Source organism: Schistocerca piceifrons, chromosome 4 (assembly GCF_021461385.2).
Source record: "Schistocerca piceifrons isolate TAMUIC-IGC-003096 chromosome 4, iqSchPice1.1, whole genome shotgun sequence".
Taxonomy (NCBI): Eukaryota; Metazoa; Arthropoda; class Insecta; order Orthoptera; family Acrididae; genus Schistocerca; species Schistocerca piceifrons.
In genome coordinates, this window is record NC_060141.1 from 29,716,233 (window position 1) to 29,733,170 (window position 16,938).

Genomic DNA, 16,938 nt, shown 5'->3' on the forward strand with positions numbered 1-16,938 from the left:
TTTTTTATATGTGGTATGTTCAAGTTTTTCCAGGGTTGCAGTAAATAAGCTGCAGAAAATTGAAGTGTACAGTTCAACCAGTGTGTACTTAATTCCTGAAATGGACTCCTTTGTCTGATAGACTATACAGTGTTCTTAACTTGATACTATCTAAAAGTTGAACGGTTTACTCATGTCGTAACATACCAGTACCTGCACATAGTTAGATATTTATAACTGTTTCAAATGTGACTTGATGAAATTCTAGTAAATGTTATCTGCTTAACTCATGTGCACATTTTGTTCTGTTAATGCAGTCTATCTAAGTTTGTTGTTTTTCTTATATTCAATTTGATTTATATTCAGGCTAAACAGAAACCTTCCTCTTATATTGCATTCAGTGTTAAATAATTCCAGTGAGACCATCGAAGCAAAGTTGTTTCTTCGTTTGTGTTTTTCCAGTAAGTCTACAGGATATTCAATGTAGTCTCACTAATTATAGCGACCTGTTTATTTCAAGTCAGTATCTGCTAAATATTTTTTCAATAATTCATCTATCTGCTTTTCTGTGAAAATACTGTAGTAATTTTATTTTAGTCCTAAAATTATATGGTTTTAAGTAACAAAACTATTTCACTGTTACAGTTTAGATGAGTGAATGAATCCATAAGTCTGTCTAGGCATGCTGCCGTGTTTGATGTGGAAGTAAATGGCACACACCAAGCTGGGAAACTAGAACAAAAATATTTGCATATGTAGTTTTTTGGGACTAATATAACATTTGAAACAGTTTTAAACTGAATGTAATGTTTGCTGGGATAAGTCTGCGTAACCAGAGATAAACTTTCTGTTTAGACAGCCTGTATCATATACTGAACACGTCTAGGAACATAACTGCCTGGTCCCAGAGCACTTTTCCACCACTCATGTCATTTTGATCTGCAACATTCCCAGTACCATCTCACTCAATCCTCGAAGTGGAATTATATGGCATTATTAAAGCACTGGAGAGGATTCAGAGATCACTATTTGACGTTTCTCGTCTGTTCCAACTCGCTTAGTGCACTACAAGAATTTCACTGAATGTATCCAGTAAACCAGTTGATTCAGCTCATCCCTGACTCCTTACAGAAGCTCCAATGCTTTGGTAAAGAGGTGATCCTTTTCTGGGTTCCTGGCCACATCGAAATACAGGGAAAGATCGTGACCAACAAAGGAGCCAAAGAAGCATGTTGGGATGGTGTTGTCCTTCAGTGTCCCATCCCATTGCATGCCATCATCTCGTTTTCTCATAGATGCATCATACGTCAGTGGGAGACTGAACAGTTGCAGGTGACAGAAAACAAACTGTGGTCGCTCAAATCGACCACACAGGCATGACTGATTTCATGTCAGTCACAAAGCTGGAAGGAGGTTCTGCTTACCAGGCTGCGCATCGGACATAGTTCTTTTACACGTGGCTTTCTCCTCCAGCTGGAGGATCCACCACTCGGTGAGGTTTGTGGTATACCACTTTCAGTTCAGCATATTTTGGCAACACGTGTCCTGTGTACTGAAATTGGAGCAGCCCTCAGTCTCGATGGAGGTCTGCCCACCATCCTCGCTGATACAGATTCCAGTGTTAAGAGTGGTGAACTTTTGTGAACTGTTAGACCTCATCCCTAAATTGGTAGGGAATGGAGGCAGACTTAATGCATTATCAACTGCTCCAGATGTGAGGACAGCCTTCATCCCCACCCATGAGATTGGCATGCTGACTTTTCATCAGGACACTGTTGACCACGATGTTGAGCGCCCTTTACCTTCATCATCATCATCTTGATCTTGAGTGGGCAATTAATATATCTTACCTGAGTACTGTTGGCATTCCCTCATTTATACCACTGGCTCCATCCTTCTGGAACAATTTTTAGCGTTGCATAAATGCAGCATTTATGCAGTAAGATTGTTTCAGTAATTATAGTTTCACATAATTACTGTGGTGCGTAAATCAGCCACATAGACATGTCAAACTCATAATAAAGGGTGAAACATGATTATTTATTTGGGAGTACATTTCAAAACACAGAAAAAGAGTGTTTCATCTCGTTATTTACAATACTGTATTGTTTCAAATGCCATCTGCATACTGTCAAACCAGTTACAGTATAATGAATAGTAGTGCCGCAATCAAACTGACATAAAAGTCTACTATTCACAAAGAACAACATTTCAGTCATACTGGAGATTCCAGTATTTGTTTGAATGCTTTTTTTGAAAATAGCTTACTTTCTGGCATAGTCATACAAAATTTCAATACGAAATTACCAGTTTTGGGCATCGGCAGCCATTTTCATGTTGATGTTGACAATGTCAGTTCCTTAGTGGTTGGAGTGAACAGTAGCATTTGTCTAAAAATCTGAAGGTGGCTGGTGTCAACTGAAACTAACTATTTCATATTGAAATTTTGTGTTATTGTGCCAAAAATACTGTTTTGCTGTGTGGTCCATTGCTCTTAAGAAGCACAGTAGCAAAAAATGTGCTTTAAGGGTTAGCTTTCATGACAGCAGAGACACTTGTATGCAAACACAGTTTGAGACTCAGGAACTGTCTGTTGTTGCCTCTCCTTTTCCTGTTGGCCACATTTTCTGCTAGCACTGGTATTTGCTCAGCTGCTTCCTTTATTGAGCACCGCATCGCTGCAATTGATGCCTTTTATCATGGATGTGGGTATAGTTCTTTTTCTGTGATGTTTAATGGGAAAAAATGAATGCGTTGAAAGAGCTGCACATAGTAAAAATTTAGTTACTTCATACAATTTAGTTTTAGACTGTTGACTGGACGAGTGCTACATTTGCTGCTTGCATAATGAACCCGTGTATTTTCCAGGCGTTAGCTGTGATGCGTGCTTGAGAGGAAATTTTCGTGGACGACGTTACAAGTGTTTAATATGCTATGATTATGATTTGTGTGCTGCATGCTATGAAGTAGGAGCAACCACCACAAGACACACGACTGAGCACCCTATGCAGTGTATTCTAACTAGGTCAGATTTTGGTGAGTACTGTCCCTGTTTACTGAAATTATAAATATATCCAGCTCTTGCTATAGCACTTTTTCATCCTTTAACACTGCCACCTTCTGTAATTAGTTTAGCAAAAGGAGTCTGTTTAATGGTGTTAAAGTTATTTAATTTACCCTGTGATTCGTTTATCTGCATAGAGGTATAACTTCCTTATAGCTTAACTGAGGCTGGTAGAGAGAAACATTTGTGATTAGAGCTTGTGAAAGAACCAGTAACTTTCAAAGAACATCAGAGCTGTGAAATATTTGTGTGCATGTTTTACATTTCCTGTATTGCCCTCAAATTCGTGTTGGCACTTTTGAGTGCCAGTGAGAATCACTAATTCTAATGACTTTATTTTGGTGGAAGATAGAGACAAAATTGAGTGCTTTGCTTTCCACATGGAGAGCATGAGACTGATGATTATTGACGTAACTATTGTGGATTATTGTGGTGGTGACTGGTTCTTGTATTTATTTCTTGTACTATCTGTTTCTTGGAATATGACAGGATTTCTTGGGAGTCCAATGTTGTAGTTTGGTTTTGAGTTATTGAAGCCAATGAATGTGACTGTAGAAAAACTGACTGTGGTGATGTACTGATCTGTAGCATAAGACAATGGTTGTTTCAAAAGCTTTGAGGAGCATTTTTGTGATGTCTCGATTTTTGAGGTGATGGTCAAACAGGTACCTAAGAGTACAATTTAAATTTTATGGAATATTCTGTTTTATATGACAGTATTCTGCACAATATATTCCATTATGCTGTCACGTAATTTCATGCACTTGACATCATGACAATGTTTTTCAAATGCTATTTTCTTGGTGGTACTGTGTTCTAGTGTAAGCTATTAATTCGTCTTGTTTACTTCTCATCATTGACCTCGCAAACAGTTACCAAATGCAGTACACAACAAAAAACCATGGTACACCATAAGACCACTTTTACTGCAAGATGTGGTGGATTCTTGGTTACAGTAAATCATATAAAATGTGATGAACAGTTGTAGATGCCTGTGGATTGTTTTTTGTGTTGTCACGTAATGTTAAAATAGTTGGATGGAATTTTTAATCTTAATTGGTAAACAAGGCAATGAATTGAACTGGAGAGAAAAGAGTTTTATGGCAGAACTTGACAAAACCAGGCATAAGTTGATAGAACATGGTCAGTGGTATCAAAAAAATTCTCAGTTTGGCCATAGAGGCTGGATGTGTGGGTTACAAATTGTGGAAGGAGACAAAGATGTGAGTACAGTAAACAGGTTCAAGTGGGTGTAGTTTGTGGTAGTTATGGAGACACTTGCATGGAGAGCTATATCAAAGTAGTCTCCAGACTAAAGACCACAAAAACAACACAGCTAATTTGTATTTAGTCTTATCTCATCACCATGTATAGTTCAGTTTTGTGATGATTTGCTCTGTTGCAAAAGTTGATTACTGAAAAAGTATTAATGATTCATATTGTTTCTCACCTACGTAGCAGGCATCAGTAATGTGCAGTGGCACTTGACTTAAAGATAGTTAATGCCCTGATTGTGGGGGAAGTCCATAATTAAGGCAGCACAGGGAGTAGACATGGGATATAAAATTCCTGGTGTCTTGTTTGGTGGAGGGATCGGGGGGGGGGGGGGGGGGGGGGGGGTGCTTGAAAATCCTTGTCACTTTATTCCAATGTCATGGTTTAAATTCCAAACTCAACTGCCTCCCTTCTTCAACACTTTCTAATTGGGAAAGGGGGGGGGGGGGGGGGTCAGCGTGTAGCACTGTTGGTGATGGGCTGCCCATTAGATGATGAAATTCGGCTAGGTGTATTACTGGAGGCTATGTGATTGTACGGAGTTTCCCTATTCTCCTCCTTTTGTTACCACCACAAATGACGACGACAGATAGCTGTAGTTAATACATCTGACATACATGCCACCAGAGTAAGATTTTCCCCAGGTTTTGGGTGATATAAGTAAGTTGATGTATTATGAATTAAAATAAATTGAGAGAGAAAAACTAGTTGAGAAAAGCAAGAAGTCTTTGCACCTCAGACTGTTGTCAAAATATGTGAAACTCTGAGATAGTGGTAACATCCCAATAAATTGCTCACAGGTACGTGATGGAGTAGAAAAAGGTTAATGAACACAGTGAGCTTATACAAATGAAAGCAGATGCATGCCACAAACCACGGTCTTGCTGTCAGGAAAAAAAGACCCTACAGTTGACTGCCCTGCTATATAGAAAAACACGTTACCCTGGTATGGTTTGTGTGTTTACCTTTACCCTGGAAGCCCATCAATTGTGCACCATTGTTGTAGTGGCCAAATTGCTGCTGAAGTTATTTGGACTTTTACAATGTATGCAACAACTGAAGAATTCGATACAGTGTTCATATAAAGCAGGTACCATGTAACTGTTAGAGCAATGGTGCAGTTGTGTGCTGAAATGTATACTCCTCGTACTGTACTCTCGTAGTCTGTCTTTGTGCATCTACATCTACTTTGGTACTCCACGAGCCTCCATACAGTGTGTGGCAGAGAGTACCCTGTACCACTACTAGTCATTTCCTTTCCTGTTCCTCTCACAAATAGAGCAAGGGAAAACAACTGTCTAAATACCTTTCTATGGCCCCTAATTTCTTAACTTATTTTCATAGTCCCTACGCACAATGTATGTTGGTTTCTAAAAAAAGAAAGCCTCCCCTTCAGGGATTTCCGTTTGAGTTCCTGAAGCACCTCCCAGTAACAAATCTTGGAGCCCGCCTCTGAATTGCTTTGATGTCTTCCTTCAATCTGACGTGGTACGGATTTCAAACACTCGAGTAGTACTTGGGAATAGGTCACACCAGCATCCTATTTGCTGTCTCCTTTACAAGGGAACCACTCTTTCCTAAAATTCTCGTAATAAACTGAAGTCAACCGCTTGTTGGCCCTACCACACTTCTCCCATGCTCGTTCCATTTCACATCCTTTTGCAACATTATGCCCAGATATTTAAACTTGACTGTGTCAAGCAGGACAGTAGTAATACTGTATCCAAACATTGTAGGTTTGATCTTCCTACTCATCCACATTAAGTTACATTTTTTCTACATTTAGGGCTAGCTGCCATTAATCACACCAACTGGAAATTTTGTTGAAGTCATCTTGTGTCTTCCTACAGGCACTCAACTTTGCCACCTTACCATGCACCACAGCATCATCAGCAAACAGCCGCAGATTCTTGCCCACCCTGTCCGCTAAGTAATTTATGTATATAGACAACAACAGTGGTCCTATCACAGTTCCCTAGGGCACTCCGATGATACCCTGGACCGTGATGAACATTCGCTGTCGAGGAGAACAGACTGGGTTCTATTATTTAAGAAGTCTTCGAGCCACTTGCATGTCTGTGAACTTATTCCATATGTTCGTACCTTCATTAACAGCCTGCAACGGGGCACCGTGTCAAATGCATTTTGGAAATATAGAAATATGGGATCTGCCTGATGCCCTTCACCTATAGTTCGCAGCATATCATGAGAAAAGGACAACCTGTGTTTCGCATGAACGATGTCTTCTAAAGTCATGCTGATTCATGGACATAAGCTTCTCAATGTCAAGAAAGTTTATTATATTCAAACTAAGAATATGTTCAAGGATTCTGCAGCAAACAGAAGATACTGGAGATGCCTGTGCATTTTTCCAGTTGCTTGGGACTTCATGCTGGGTGAGAGATTCATGAGAAATGCAAGCTAGGCAAGGGCCAAAGCCATAGAATACTCTTTGTAAAATCAAATTGGGATTCCATCTGGACCTGATGATTTATTTACGAGGGCCGTTCAGAAAGTAACCTCCGGTTGATTTAAAAAAATACACCAAGTTAAATAAAAATATTTTAATCTTACAACTACATCTTTGCACTATTTTTCTACATAGTCTCCATAGCGATTGAGGCACTTATCGTATCTCTTCACAAGCTTTGAAATTCCTTCTGCATGAAAATCACCCGCTTGTGCCTGGAGCCAGCCTGTGACCGCATCTTTGAGCTCTTTGTCGTCATCAAACCGCTGTGACCCGAGCCATTTCTTCAAATGCATGAAGAGGTGATAATCACTTGGCGCCAGGTCTGGGCTCTAAGGTGGATGGTTGATAACGTCCCACTTGAAGGACTCAAGAAGGGCCGTTCTGCGAGCAGAGTGAGGACGGGCGTTATCGTGCAAAAAGACGATACCGGAAGTCAGCATACCACGGCGTTTGTTCTGTATAGCCTGTCGTAACTTTATTGTTTCACAGTACACGTCTTGATTAATGATCGTACCACGTTCCATGAATTCAACCATCAACACCCCTTTGGCATCCCAAAACACCGTTGCCATCAGTTTTCTGGCAGAAAAATCTTGCGAGGCTTTTCTTGGTTTGGTAGGCGAATTTGAATGTGCCCACATCTTTGATTGTTCTTTTGTCTCAGGGTTCACGTACTTAATCCAGGTTTCGTCACCGGTTACGATTCTGTTTAACAATGGTTCTCCTTCGTCCTCATAACGTGACAGAAAGTCTAATGCAGAGGCCATTCTTTGAGTTTTGTAGTGGTTGGTAAGAATTTTGGGCACCCATCGTGCACAGAACTTACGGTAACCCAATCTTGCTGTCACTATCTCGTACAAGAGAGTCTTAGAAACCTGTGGAAAACCAGTAGACAACTCCGACATTGAGAAACGTCGATTTTCACGAACTTTTGCATCAACTGTCTGAACGAGTTCGTCAGTCACCAATGATGGTCTACCACTCCTCTCTTCATCATGAACGTTTTCTTGTCCACTTTTAAATAAACGTACCCATTCACGGACAACTCCTTCACTCATAACTCTTGGTCCGTACACGGCACAAAGCTCACGATGAATAGCTGCTGCAGAATATCCTTTGGCTGTAAAAAAACCTTATGACAGCACGCACTTCACATTTGGCGGGGTTTTCTATTGCAGCACACATTTCAAACTGCCACAAAAACTAAACTAGCGCAGGTACGACGTTCACTCGACCACGGCTTGATGCCGACTGACCTGTTGAGTGCGTGAACGCACAGATGGCGTCGCTACTCCCCCCACAACCCGCACTGTGACCAATCGGAGGCTACTTTCTGAACCGTCCTCGTACTTTCAAATCTTTCAGCTGTTTCTCTACACCAGGGATGATTACTACTATGGTCAAATGACAGTATGATCGTCTGATTATTCTGTGTGAATGGTTTCTTTAATGTGAAATTTAAAACTTTGGCTTTCGTTTTGCTATCTTCAACTGCCACCCCAGATTGGTCAACGATGGATTGAATAGAAGCCTTAGACCCACTTTGCGATTTTACATAACACCAGAATTTCCTCGGGTTTTCTGCAAGATCTTTTTCTGAGCTGTGATGGTGGTAGTTGTTGTATGCTTTGCACATATATCTTTCACAGACACCCAAATCTCTAATAACCTTTGCTTGTCGTCATTTGTGCACTCCCTTTTGAACCGAGTACTAGGCACATAACTTTCCAGACCATGATTTACAATCTGCTTAAACTTTGCCCGTAATTCCTCTACATCCATGTTGCTGAAACTGAGTGATGCCAATTCACTGTGTGAGAGAGATACTAATAACTGCTTATCTGATCTATCTAGCAGAAACACTCTCCTAACCTTCTTGACTAATTTATTAACTTTCATAATCTTAGTGGCTATAATGACATCATGATTGCTAATCCCCTATCATTGTTTCATTCAAAATTTCATCTTCCAAAGCTACTCATTCATTTTGTGTCATATTCCTTTCATCCACATCCACATTCATTCTCTATGAGCCACCTTATTGGTCATGGCGGAGGGTATCTTGTACCACTACTAGTAATATCATTTCCTTATCCACTTGCAAATAGAGTGAGGGAAAACAGTTGTCTTATGCCTCTGTACAAGCTGTAATTTCTCTTATATTTGTGTCCACTATGTGAAATGGATTTCACAGCAGTAGTATAGTTCTGCTGTCAGCCTGAAATGTTGGTTCTTCAAATTTCTTTGATATTGTTCCTCGAAAAGAATGTCACTTTCCCTCCAACAATCCTCATTTGAGTTCCTGAAGCATCTGCATAATACTTGCATGTTGATTGAACTTGCAAGTAACAGAACTAGCATCCCACCTCTGAATTGTTTCGATGTCTTCCTTTAATCTGACATGGCGGTTATGCCAAACACTTGAGCAGTACTCAAGAATGGGTTGCAGTAGTATTCTATATGCAGTCACCTTTACAGATGAACCACATTTTCCTAAAATTCTCCCTATAAAATCAATCATTCACCTTCCCCACTACAATCCTTACATGCTGTTTCCATTTCATATCGCTCTGCAACGTCACAGCTAGATATTCAATCGACATGACTGTCAAGCAGTATACTACTGATGCTGTATGTGAGCATTGCAGGATTATCTTCCCTACTCATCAGCATTAGCTTACATTTTTCTACTTTTAGATGCAGCTGCCATTCATAATACAAACTAGAAATTTTGTCTTAAGTCATCCTTCTACAGTCAGTCAGCTTTGACACCTTCTTGTACTCCACAGCATCACCAGCAAACAACCACAGAGTGCTGTGCTTGCCAGATCATTTATTTAGGAAATAAGTTATCCTATCACACTTCCCTGGGACAGTCCTGACAATACTGATGGACACTGGCTATCTAGAGAAACATATTGGGTTCTGTTACACCATGTAATAAGATTTTATTTTAAGTTAATTTTTTGTTGTTACTGATGCAGTGTGTTTCAAAACACTATGTAAACTCTGTTTTGAATGTGGGAAATTACTTTTAGGGAAATGGCATTGATTTTTATTAATTTCAGGAAAATGCATTTATTTGGAACAATTAAAACCCATGAAACAAAATGAAATTCTTAAATACAATGTTTGAGAAAAATGTAAATGCAGTAAATATACAGGATGAATCAAAGAGGACTTGAGATAACTTACAGAATTGGTAGATGTGTCATTTTGTACATGCTGTTGTTGTTGTTGTTGTTGTTGTTGTTGTTGTCCTCAGTCCTGAGTCTGATTTGATGCAGCTCTCCATGCTACTCTATCCTGTGCAAGCTTCTTCATCTCCCAGTACCTACTGCAACCTACATCCTTCTGTATCTGTTTGGTGTATTCATCTCTTGGTCTCCCTCTACGATTTTTACCCTCCACGCTGCCCTCCAATACCAAATTGGTGATCCCTTGATGCCTCAGAACATTGTCCTGCCAACTGATCCCTTCTTCTAGTCAAGTTGTGCCACAAACTTCTCTTCTCCTCAATCCTATTCAGTACATAACCACCTCAAATTTGATTCACATAGTGCATCAGTACTCCATTTCGCCACCAGGAGTGCCAGCATAGTGCACAATTAAAATGGCTACTTTCACTAGTGTGGAATATGTTTGCTATGTGTTTTGCTTTCATGAAACAAACTCTGTAACAACTGTTTGGTGTAAATTTTGAACCGAATATGCTGAAGAACCTCCAAGTAGGCCTACAATTTACCCTTGGCACAGTAAATTTGCTGAGGCAGGTAATTCACTGCAACGTGATAAATCACCAGGTCTCCCACATTTTGATGATTATGTCAAACAGATTAGGGAGAGCTTAGCCCACAGCCCACAAAAATGGAAAAACAAGATGAAGATGACTGATATGGGATGGTTTACTATTGACAATAAAGTGCACCACATTTCCCCACAGGCATTCCAAGCTTCCTTGATAATGGCTTCCCAGGTCAGTGAATTGGCTGTGAAGGGCCAATTGCATGGTCATCTTGCTCCCCAGATGTGACACCATTTCTCGTGGTTTCATTAAAGACTGTGTATATGTTCTTCCCCTGACAAACAATTTAGCTGACCTGAAAAATCGAATATATGCTGCCGTTGCACAAGTTACGCCTGATTTGCTGCAATGAGTGTAGGAAGAAATTGATTACTGGTGGGATATTTGCCACATCACAAATGCGAGTCACATCAAATCAAAATGACGCTTTTATGAAACGTTAGGTTGTTTGCTACAAAATGACGCATCTATTGATTTCGTAATGACAAAAGTGTTAAGGTACATGAAAATGTTTATATTTCATGTACAGAATGCTTAAAAATGTGTTGCCTACCTGCGTTTCCTCTTGTAAGTTACATCAGTCCGCATATGTAATCACCAAGCATTCTCTCAGGATACTGTCCCTGGTACATTCTTTTAAAGAATTTTAAGACCTGATGGAACGTTCCACCTTGTTCCTCTGAATATGCACCCGTACGAGGCTTGAAAACATCTAGATATGAGTGGGGTACATGCAGCTTCAAAGACAAGCTGAACCCCATTGCTTTGTAGTTCTTCAAAAGATCCTCTACCACATCTTTATAATTGTCCACCCTGTGATTCCCTAGGAAACCATACACTACGTGCTGGAAGCTCTTCCCGACCTTTCTATGAACTAGTAGAAGTTTGCTGATGCATGTGTCATCACAAAGTAATGTTTTCACTTGGGGCTCCCACAAATATTCCATCCATTATCTTAGCCTCTGATAGATTGGGGAACACATTGTGAAGGTACTTCATTGCATCTGATGTTGTATCTAATGCCTTTACAAACTGTTTGACGAGTCCAAGATTAATGTGGAGGGGAGGTATTAGCATATTTTCCTGCTTGACAAGGAGTTACCTCCATGTTTTTTTGGCCATCAACAAACTCCATCCTCAATGGCCATTTAACAATCTGAAAATGTATGCCTGTGTCCCTGCTATCCCATCAAAAATGCAGTCATTCTGAGATCACTAGCTGCATCCCACTGATGTTTGGCATATTTTACTACCTGAAGATGATATTGAACACTTGTATAATCTTCCTTTAGGCAAGTCGAATGAGTGATTGGAATTCAGGGATATTTGTTTCCATTATGCAGGAGAAGAGCTTTCAGCTTCTTGCAGGAGTTATCATTCATTGAGTTGTTGGCCCTTTGGATCATAGTCAAACACAATTTCTTTGAAGAGACATAGCACATTGTGGCAACTGCAGTTTGTCTGTCAGCTTAATGTGTTGTGAGAAAGTTTCATGGTGTTTCCTCTTATTGGATATCTTGTAGCTCTTATCCAGTAGGTTCCACTTCTTTAATTCCAATGTTAGAATTTCTGCATTGGATTTTGTAAATCGCAGATCCCTGATGAAGTTATTTAACTCATTTTGTGTGAAGTAGTGAAGTATAGCACCATCATCCTCTGAGAAGTCTTCTCAATGGTAGAATTTGGTATTTGATTCACTACTGCTATCTTCACAGTACTAGAGGAGGAGGAGGAGGAGGAGGAAGAAGAAGAAGAAGAAGAAGAAGAAGAAGAATAGGAAACTCCTCAATGTGTGCAATGGGCCTAAGAGATGATGGCTAGTCTGGATATGCAAAAACATTGGCTTTCTTGCCTCTCATATGATGGGTCAGCAACACAGAAATAGCAATTGTAGAGGTGACCTGTTGGTTCTCACCAAATTCTAGATACACCAAATTTCATTTCTTTGTTTTCTCCTCTATACCAGGCCTTGAGAGTGGATCTGCAACAACAACATGTGACATGTGTCACCAGTTCTTGCATTGGTCTCACACGGGGATACCTAAATATCACCTGTATGCTGAACAGAAGTTGTTAGCATTCTTTGTTCTGTGCTTTTGATCCTGGGAAGATGTTACACACACAACAAAAACAGTCTGGATGATGCTTACAACAACGGGAAGATGCCATTATTCATCAATAATGTGCACCTGAAACACACAACATATGGTTGAACCATTTATTCATCTCATAGATAAAGTGTTCGTAGCTAATATACTTTTAATCAATTAATGTCATATAATTGGACATGAAAAGCAAATAAACGATTATATAAAACTCGAATTATTCAGTGTATTCTAGTTGTGAACTGATTCATCCAAAACAAGCATAAAATTCACTTAAACAAAAAGTTTTCTTTTGTTACATAGTGTATTTTAAGAAGTATTTGAACAACTTGTCTATCAGGGAACTTGCACTGTATGTTTGTATCTTCGTTAACAGTCTGCAGTGATGCATTCTGTCAAACGCTTTTCAGAAATCTAGGAATATAGAATCTGCCTGCTGCCCTTCATCCATGGTTCACAAGATGTTGTTATTGTGGTCTTCAAGCCAGAGACTGGTTTGATGCAGATCCCATGCTACTCTATACTGTGCAAGTTTCTTCATCTCCAAGTAACTACTGCAACCTACACCCTTCTGAATCTGTTTAGTGCATTCATGCCTTGGTCTCCCTCTATGAATTTTACCCTCTGCGCTTCCCTCCAACACTAAATTGAATATCCCTTGATGCCTCAGAACGTGTCCTACCACCTGATCCCTTCTTCTAGTCAAGTTGTGCCACAAATTCCTCTTCTCCCCAATTCTGTTCAGTATCTCCTCATTAGTTCATGATATATCCATCTAATCTTCAGCATTCTTCTGTAGCACCACATTTCGAAAGTTTCTATTCTCTTCTTCTCAAAAATATTTATCGTCCATGTTTCACTTCCATGCATGGCTACACTCCATACAAATAGTTTCAAAAAAGACTTCCTGACACTTAAATCTATACTCGATGTTAGCAGATTTCTCTTCTTCAGTAACACTTTCCTTGCCATTGCCAGTCTACATTTTATATCCTCTCTGATTCGACCATCAATTATTTGCTCCCATAAATAGGAAAACTCATCTGCTACTTTAAGTGTCTCATTTCCTAATCTAATTCCCTCAGCATCGACTGCTTGATTGCTTTTGTTGATGTTATCTTATATCCTCCTTTCAAGACACTGTCCATTCCATTCAACTGCTTTTCCAGGTCCTTTGCTGTCTGACAGGTTGCAATGTTGGCAAACATAAAAATTGTTATTTTTTCTCCATGGATTTTAATTCCTACTCCAAATTTTTCTTTTGTTTCCTTTACTGCTTGCTCAGTATACAGATGAATAACATTGGAGATAGGCTACAACCCTGTCTCACTCCCTTCTCAACCAGTGCTTCCCTTTCGTGTCCCTTGACTCTTTTGTATAAATTGAAAATGGCCTTTCGCTCCCTGTATTTGACCCCTGCCACCGTCGGAATTTGAAAGAGGTTATTCCAGTTAACATTGTCAGAAGCATTCTCTAAGTCTACAAATGCTAGAAATGTAGGTTTGTCTTTCTTTAATCTCTCTTCAAAGATAAGTCGTAGGGTCAGTATTGCCCCCACATGTTCCAACATTTCTACAGAATCCAACCAGGTTAGCTTCTACCAGTTTTTCCATTCATCTGTAAACAATTTGTGTTAGTATTTTGCAGCTGTGACTTTATTAAACTGATAGTTTGGTACTTTTCACACCTGTCAACACCTACTTTCTTTGGTATTGGAATTATTATATTCTTCTTGAAGTCTGGGGGTATTTCGCTTGTCTCGTACATCTTGCTCACCAGATGGTAGAGTTCCGTCAGGGCTGGCTCTCCCAAGGCTATCAGTAGTTCTAATGGAATGTTGACTACTCCCAGGGCCTTGTTTTGACTTAGGTCTTTCAGTGCTCTATCAAACTCTTCACACAGTACCATATCTCCCATTTCATCTTCATCTATGTCCTCTTGTCTTTCCATAATATGTTGCCCTCAACTAAATCACTATTGTTTAGACGCTATATACACCTTCCACATTTCAGCCTTCCCTTCTTTGCTTGTCACTGGTGTTCCATCTGAGCTCTTTGACATCCACACAAGTGGTTCTCTTTTCTCCAAAGGTCTCTTTAATTTTCCTGTAGGCAGTATCTATCTTACCCCTAGTGAAATACACCTCTACATCCTTACATTTGTCCTCTTGCCATCCCTGCTTAGCCATTCTGCACTCCCTCTTGATCTCATTTTTGAGACGTTTGTATTCCTTTTTGCCTGCTTCATTTACTGCCTTTTTATATTTTCTCCTTTCATCAATTAAATTCAATATTTCTTCTGTTACCCAAGGATTTCTACTAGCCCTCATCTTTTTACCTACTTGATCCTCTGCTGCCTTTATTATTTCATCTCTCGAAGCTAGCTATTCTTCTTCTACGTTATTTCTTTCCCCCGTTCTTGTAAATCGTTCTCCAATGCTCTCTCTGAAACACTCTACAACCTCTGATTTTTTTTTTAGTTTATCCAGGTTGTGTGGGTGCTATGGATATTGTGTGAGAAAACAACAAGCTGAGTTTTGCACAAGTTCCACTAGTGATGCTTTCTGAAACTGCTGACTCGTGGACATTAGCTTTTTGGTCTGTAGGAAATTTATTACACATGAACTGAGAATATATACAACAATTCTGCAGAAAACTGATGGTATGGATAATGGTCTGTAATTTTACAGGTCTATTTTTTACCCTTCTTATATGCAGGTGTCACCTGCACTTTTTTCCTCCAGTTACTTAGTAATGTGCGCTGTGTGAAAGATTCATGATAAAATACTCTTTGTAAAACTGAATTGGGATTTCATCCTGACCTGGCGACTCGTTTTCAATTCTTTCTGTTGCTTCTTTATGCCAGGGATACCTTTTACTATATTCTCCACACAGGAGTCTGTACAATGGTCATATGATGGTATGTTTGTACGATCCTCTTGTGTGAACAATTTCTTAAAGGCAAAATTTAGGACTAACGCTTTCCTTTTGCAACCTTCCATTGCCACACCGGATTGGTCAATATGTGACTGGATAGAAGTTGATTTTTATGTATGAATAGAATTTTCACCCGTTTCAATCAGTTGTTGCTTAGTGTCCTCTTTGAAGCTCTCAACAACCATTGATTTCTTGAATTTACCCAGGTTCAAGCTCTTGCATTTTTTACCTTTCTGCAGTTTCTTCAGTTTTAAAATGCAATTTCATCTGAAGCAACAGAAAAATAATTATGGTCAAAGGCAGCTGCACTTTCAAATGTGTTGTCTACTTTAAAATCTGGTTTCAGTATCTCAATCATATCACCATAATAAGCAATCTGAAATAGTACAGTTCTGGTAAAAGTATAGCTCAGGGCCAGTGGCTTGCCTCTGTGTTTTGTGCAGCAGTGCGTCAGTGCTGAGTGCAGTGTATAACAGGAAGGAAGAATGTGTGTCAGCTTCTGGGTCTATGCTGCCAATAAGAGAGCAGCAGTGGAGGTTGTATTTTGAAGGAATATTGTCACTTCTCATGTCAGTGTATCGCAACTTCTGAAATTGTAAAAAATTTGAAAGTAACAGATAAATTTTTGACAATCAGTATTATTAATTTAGTTTTAGCTGTGCTAATATGTCCCACCCCAACCACAACCTCTCAATTTGTAGCATATTTGGGTAAAAGCAGTCAAATATTTGTGACAAAAGTGAAGAAGAGAATGATTTCTGTTTCGGCACTAGAAATTCATTGCCTGGTATCTCACCTCTCATTGGCTACACAAAAGTGTCATCCCGTTGGCTATGTGAAACAGATGCATCGTCAGTCTATCAGCAGTAGAAAAACACCACCATGACTGTCACTGACCCTGATATAGGATGATCCCTAAATTGTGCTACCACTCTACCAAGCAGCTACCACTTTCATACATTTCCTTCAGTCCATGTTCACCTCCTGTTTTTTCTTCTTTTTCTTTTCTTACTTTTTAGTTTTGGTACACAATCACAAGTAAGTTTTCACATCACTTAACAATCTAAATAATTTCTTTTACCTTATCATTAATTCCTCCAGTCTCCTCGTGTATGAAAGTAGGAGGCACTAAATCAGTGTAGTGTAATATCTATTTCACTTGTTCACCTTGGGCAATAATATTATTCCTTTGGTTGTTGTCTTCTTTGGTAAAATGTACATGAAAATTTAAACAGGCTCTCAGTGTGATTTTCAGTTTTTAAGGACAGCATTTCATTTTTCAGCAAATATTGTTGCAACTG

General features: G+C 39.4%; 1 protein-coding gene across 1 annotated transcript in view; it reads left to right on the forward strand.

Moving 5' to 3' along the window:
- Positions 1–16,938, forward strand: part of LOC124794888 (E3 ubiquitin-protein ligase KCMF1-like) — a 93,125-nt gene that overhangs the window by 3,178 nt on the left and 73,009 nt on the right. The window contains 1 exon segment of the mRNA XM_047258584.1: positions 2,848–3,015. Coding sequence (XP_047114540.1) covers positions 2,848–3,015 — 168 coding nt within the window.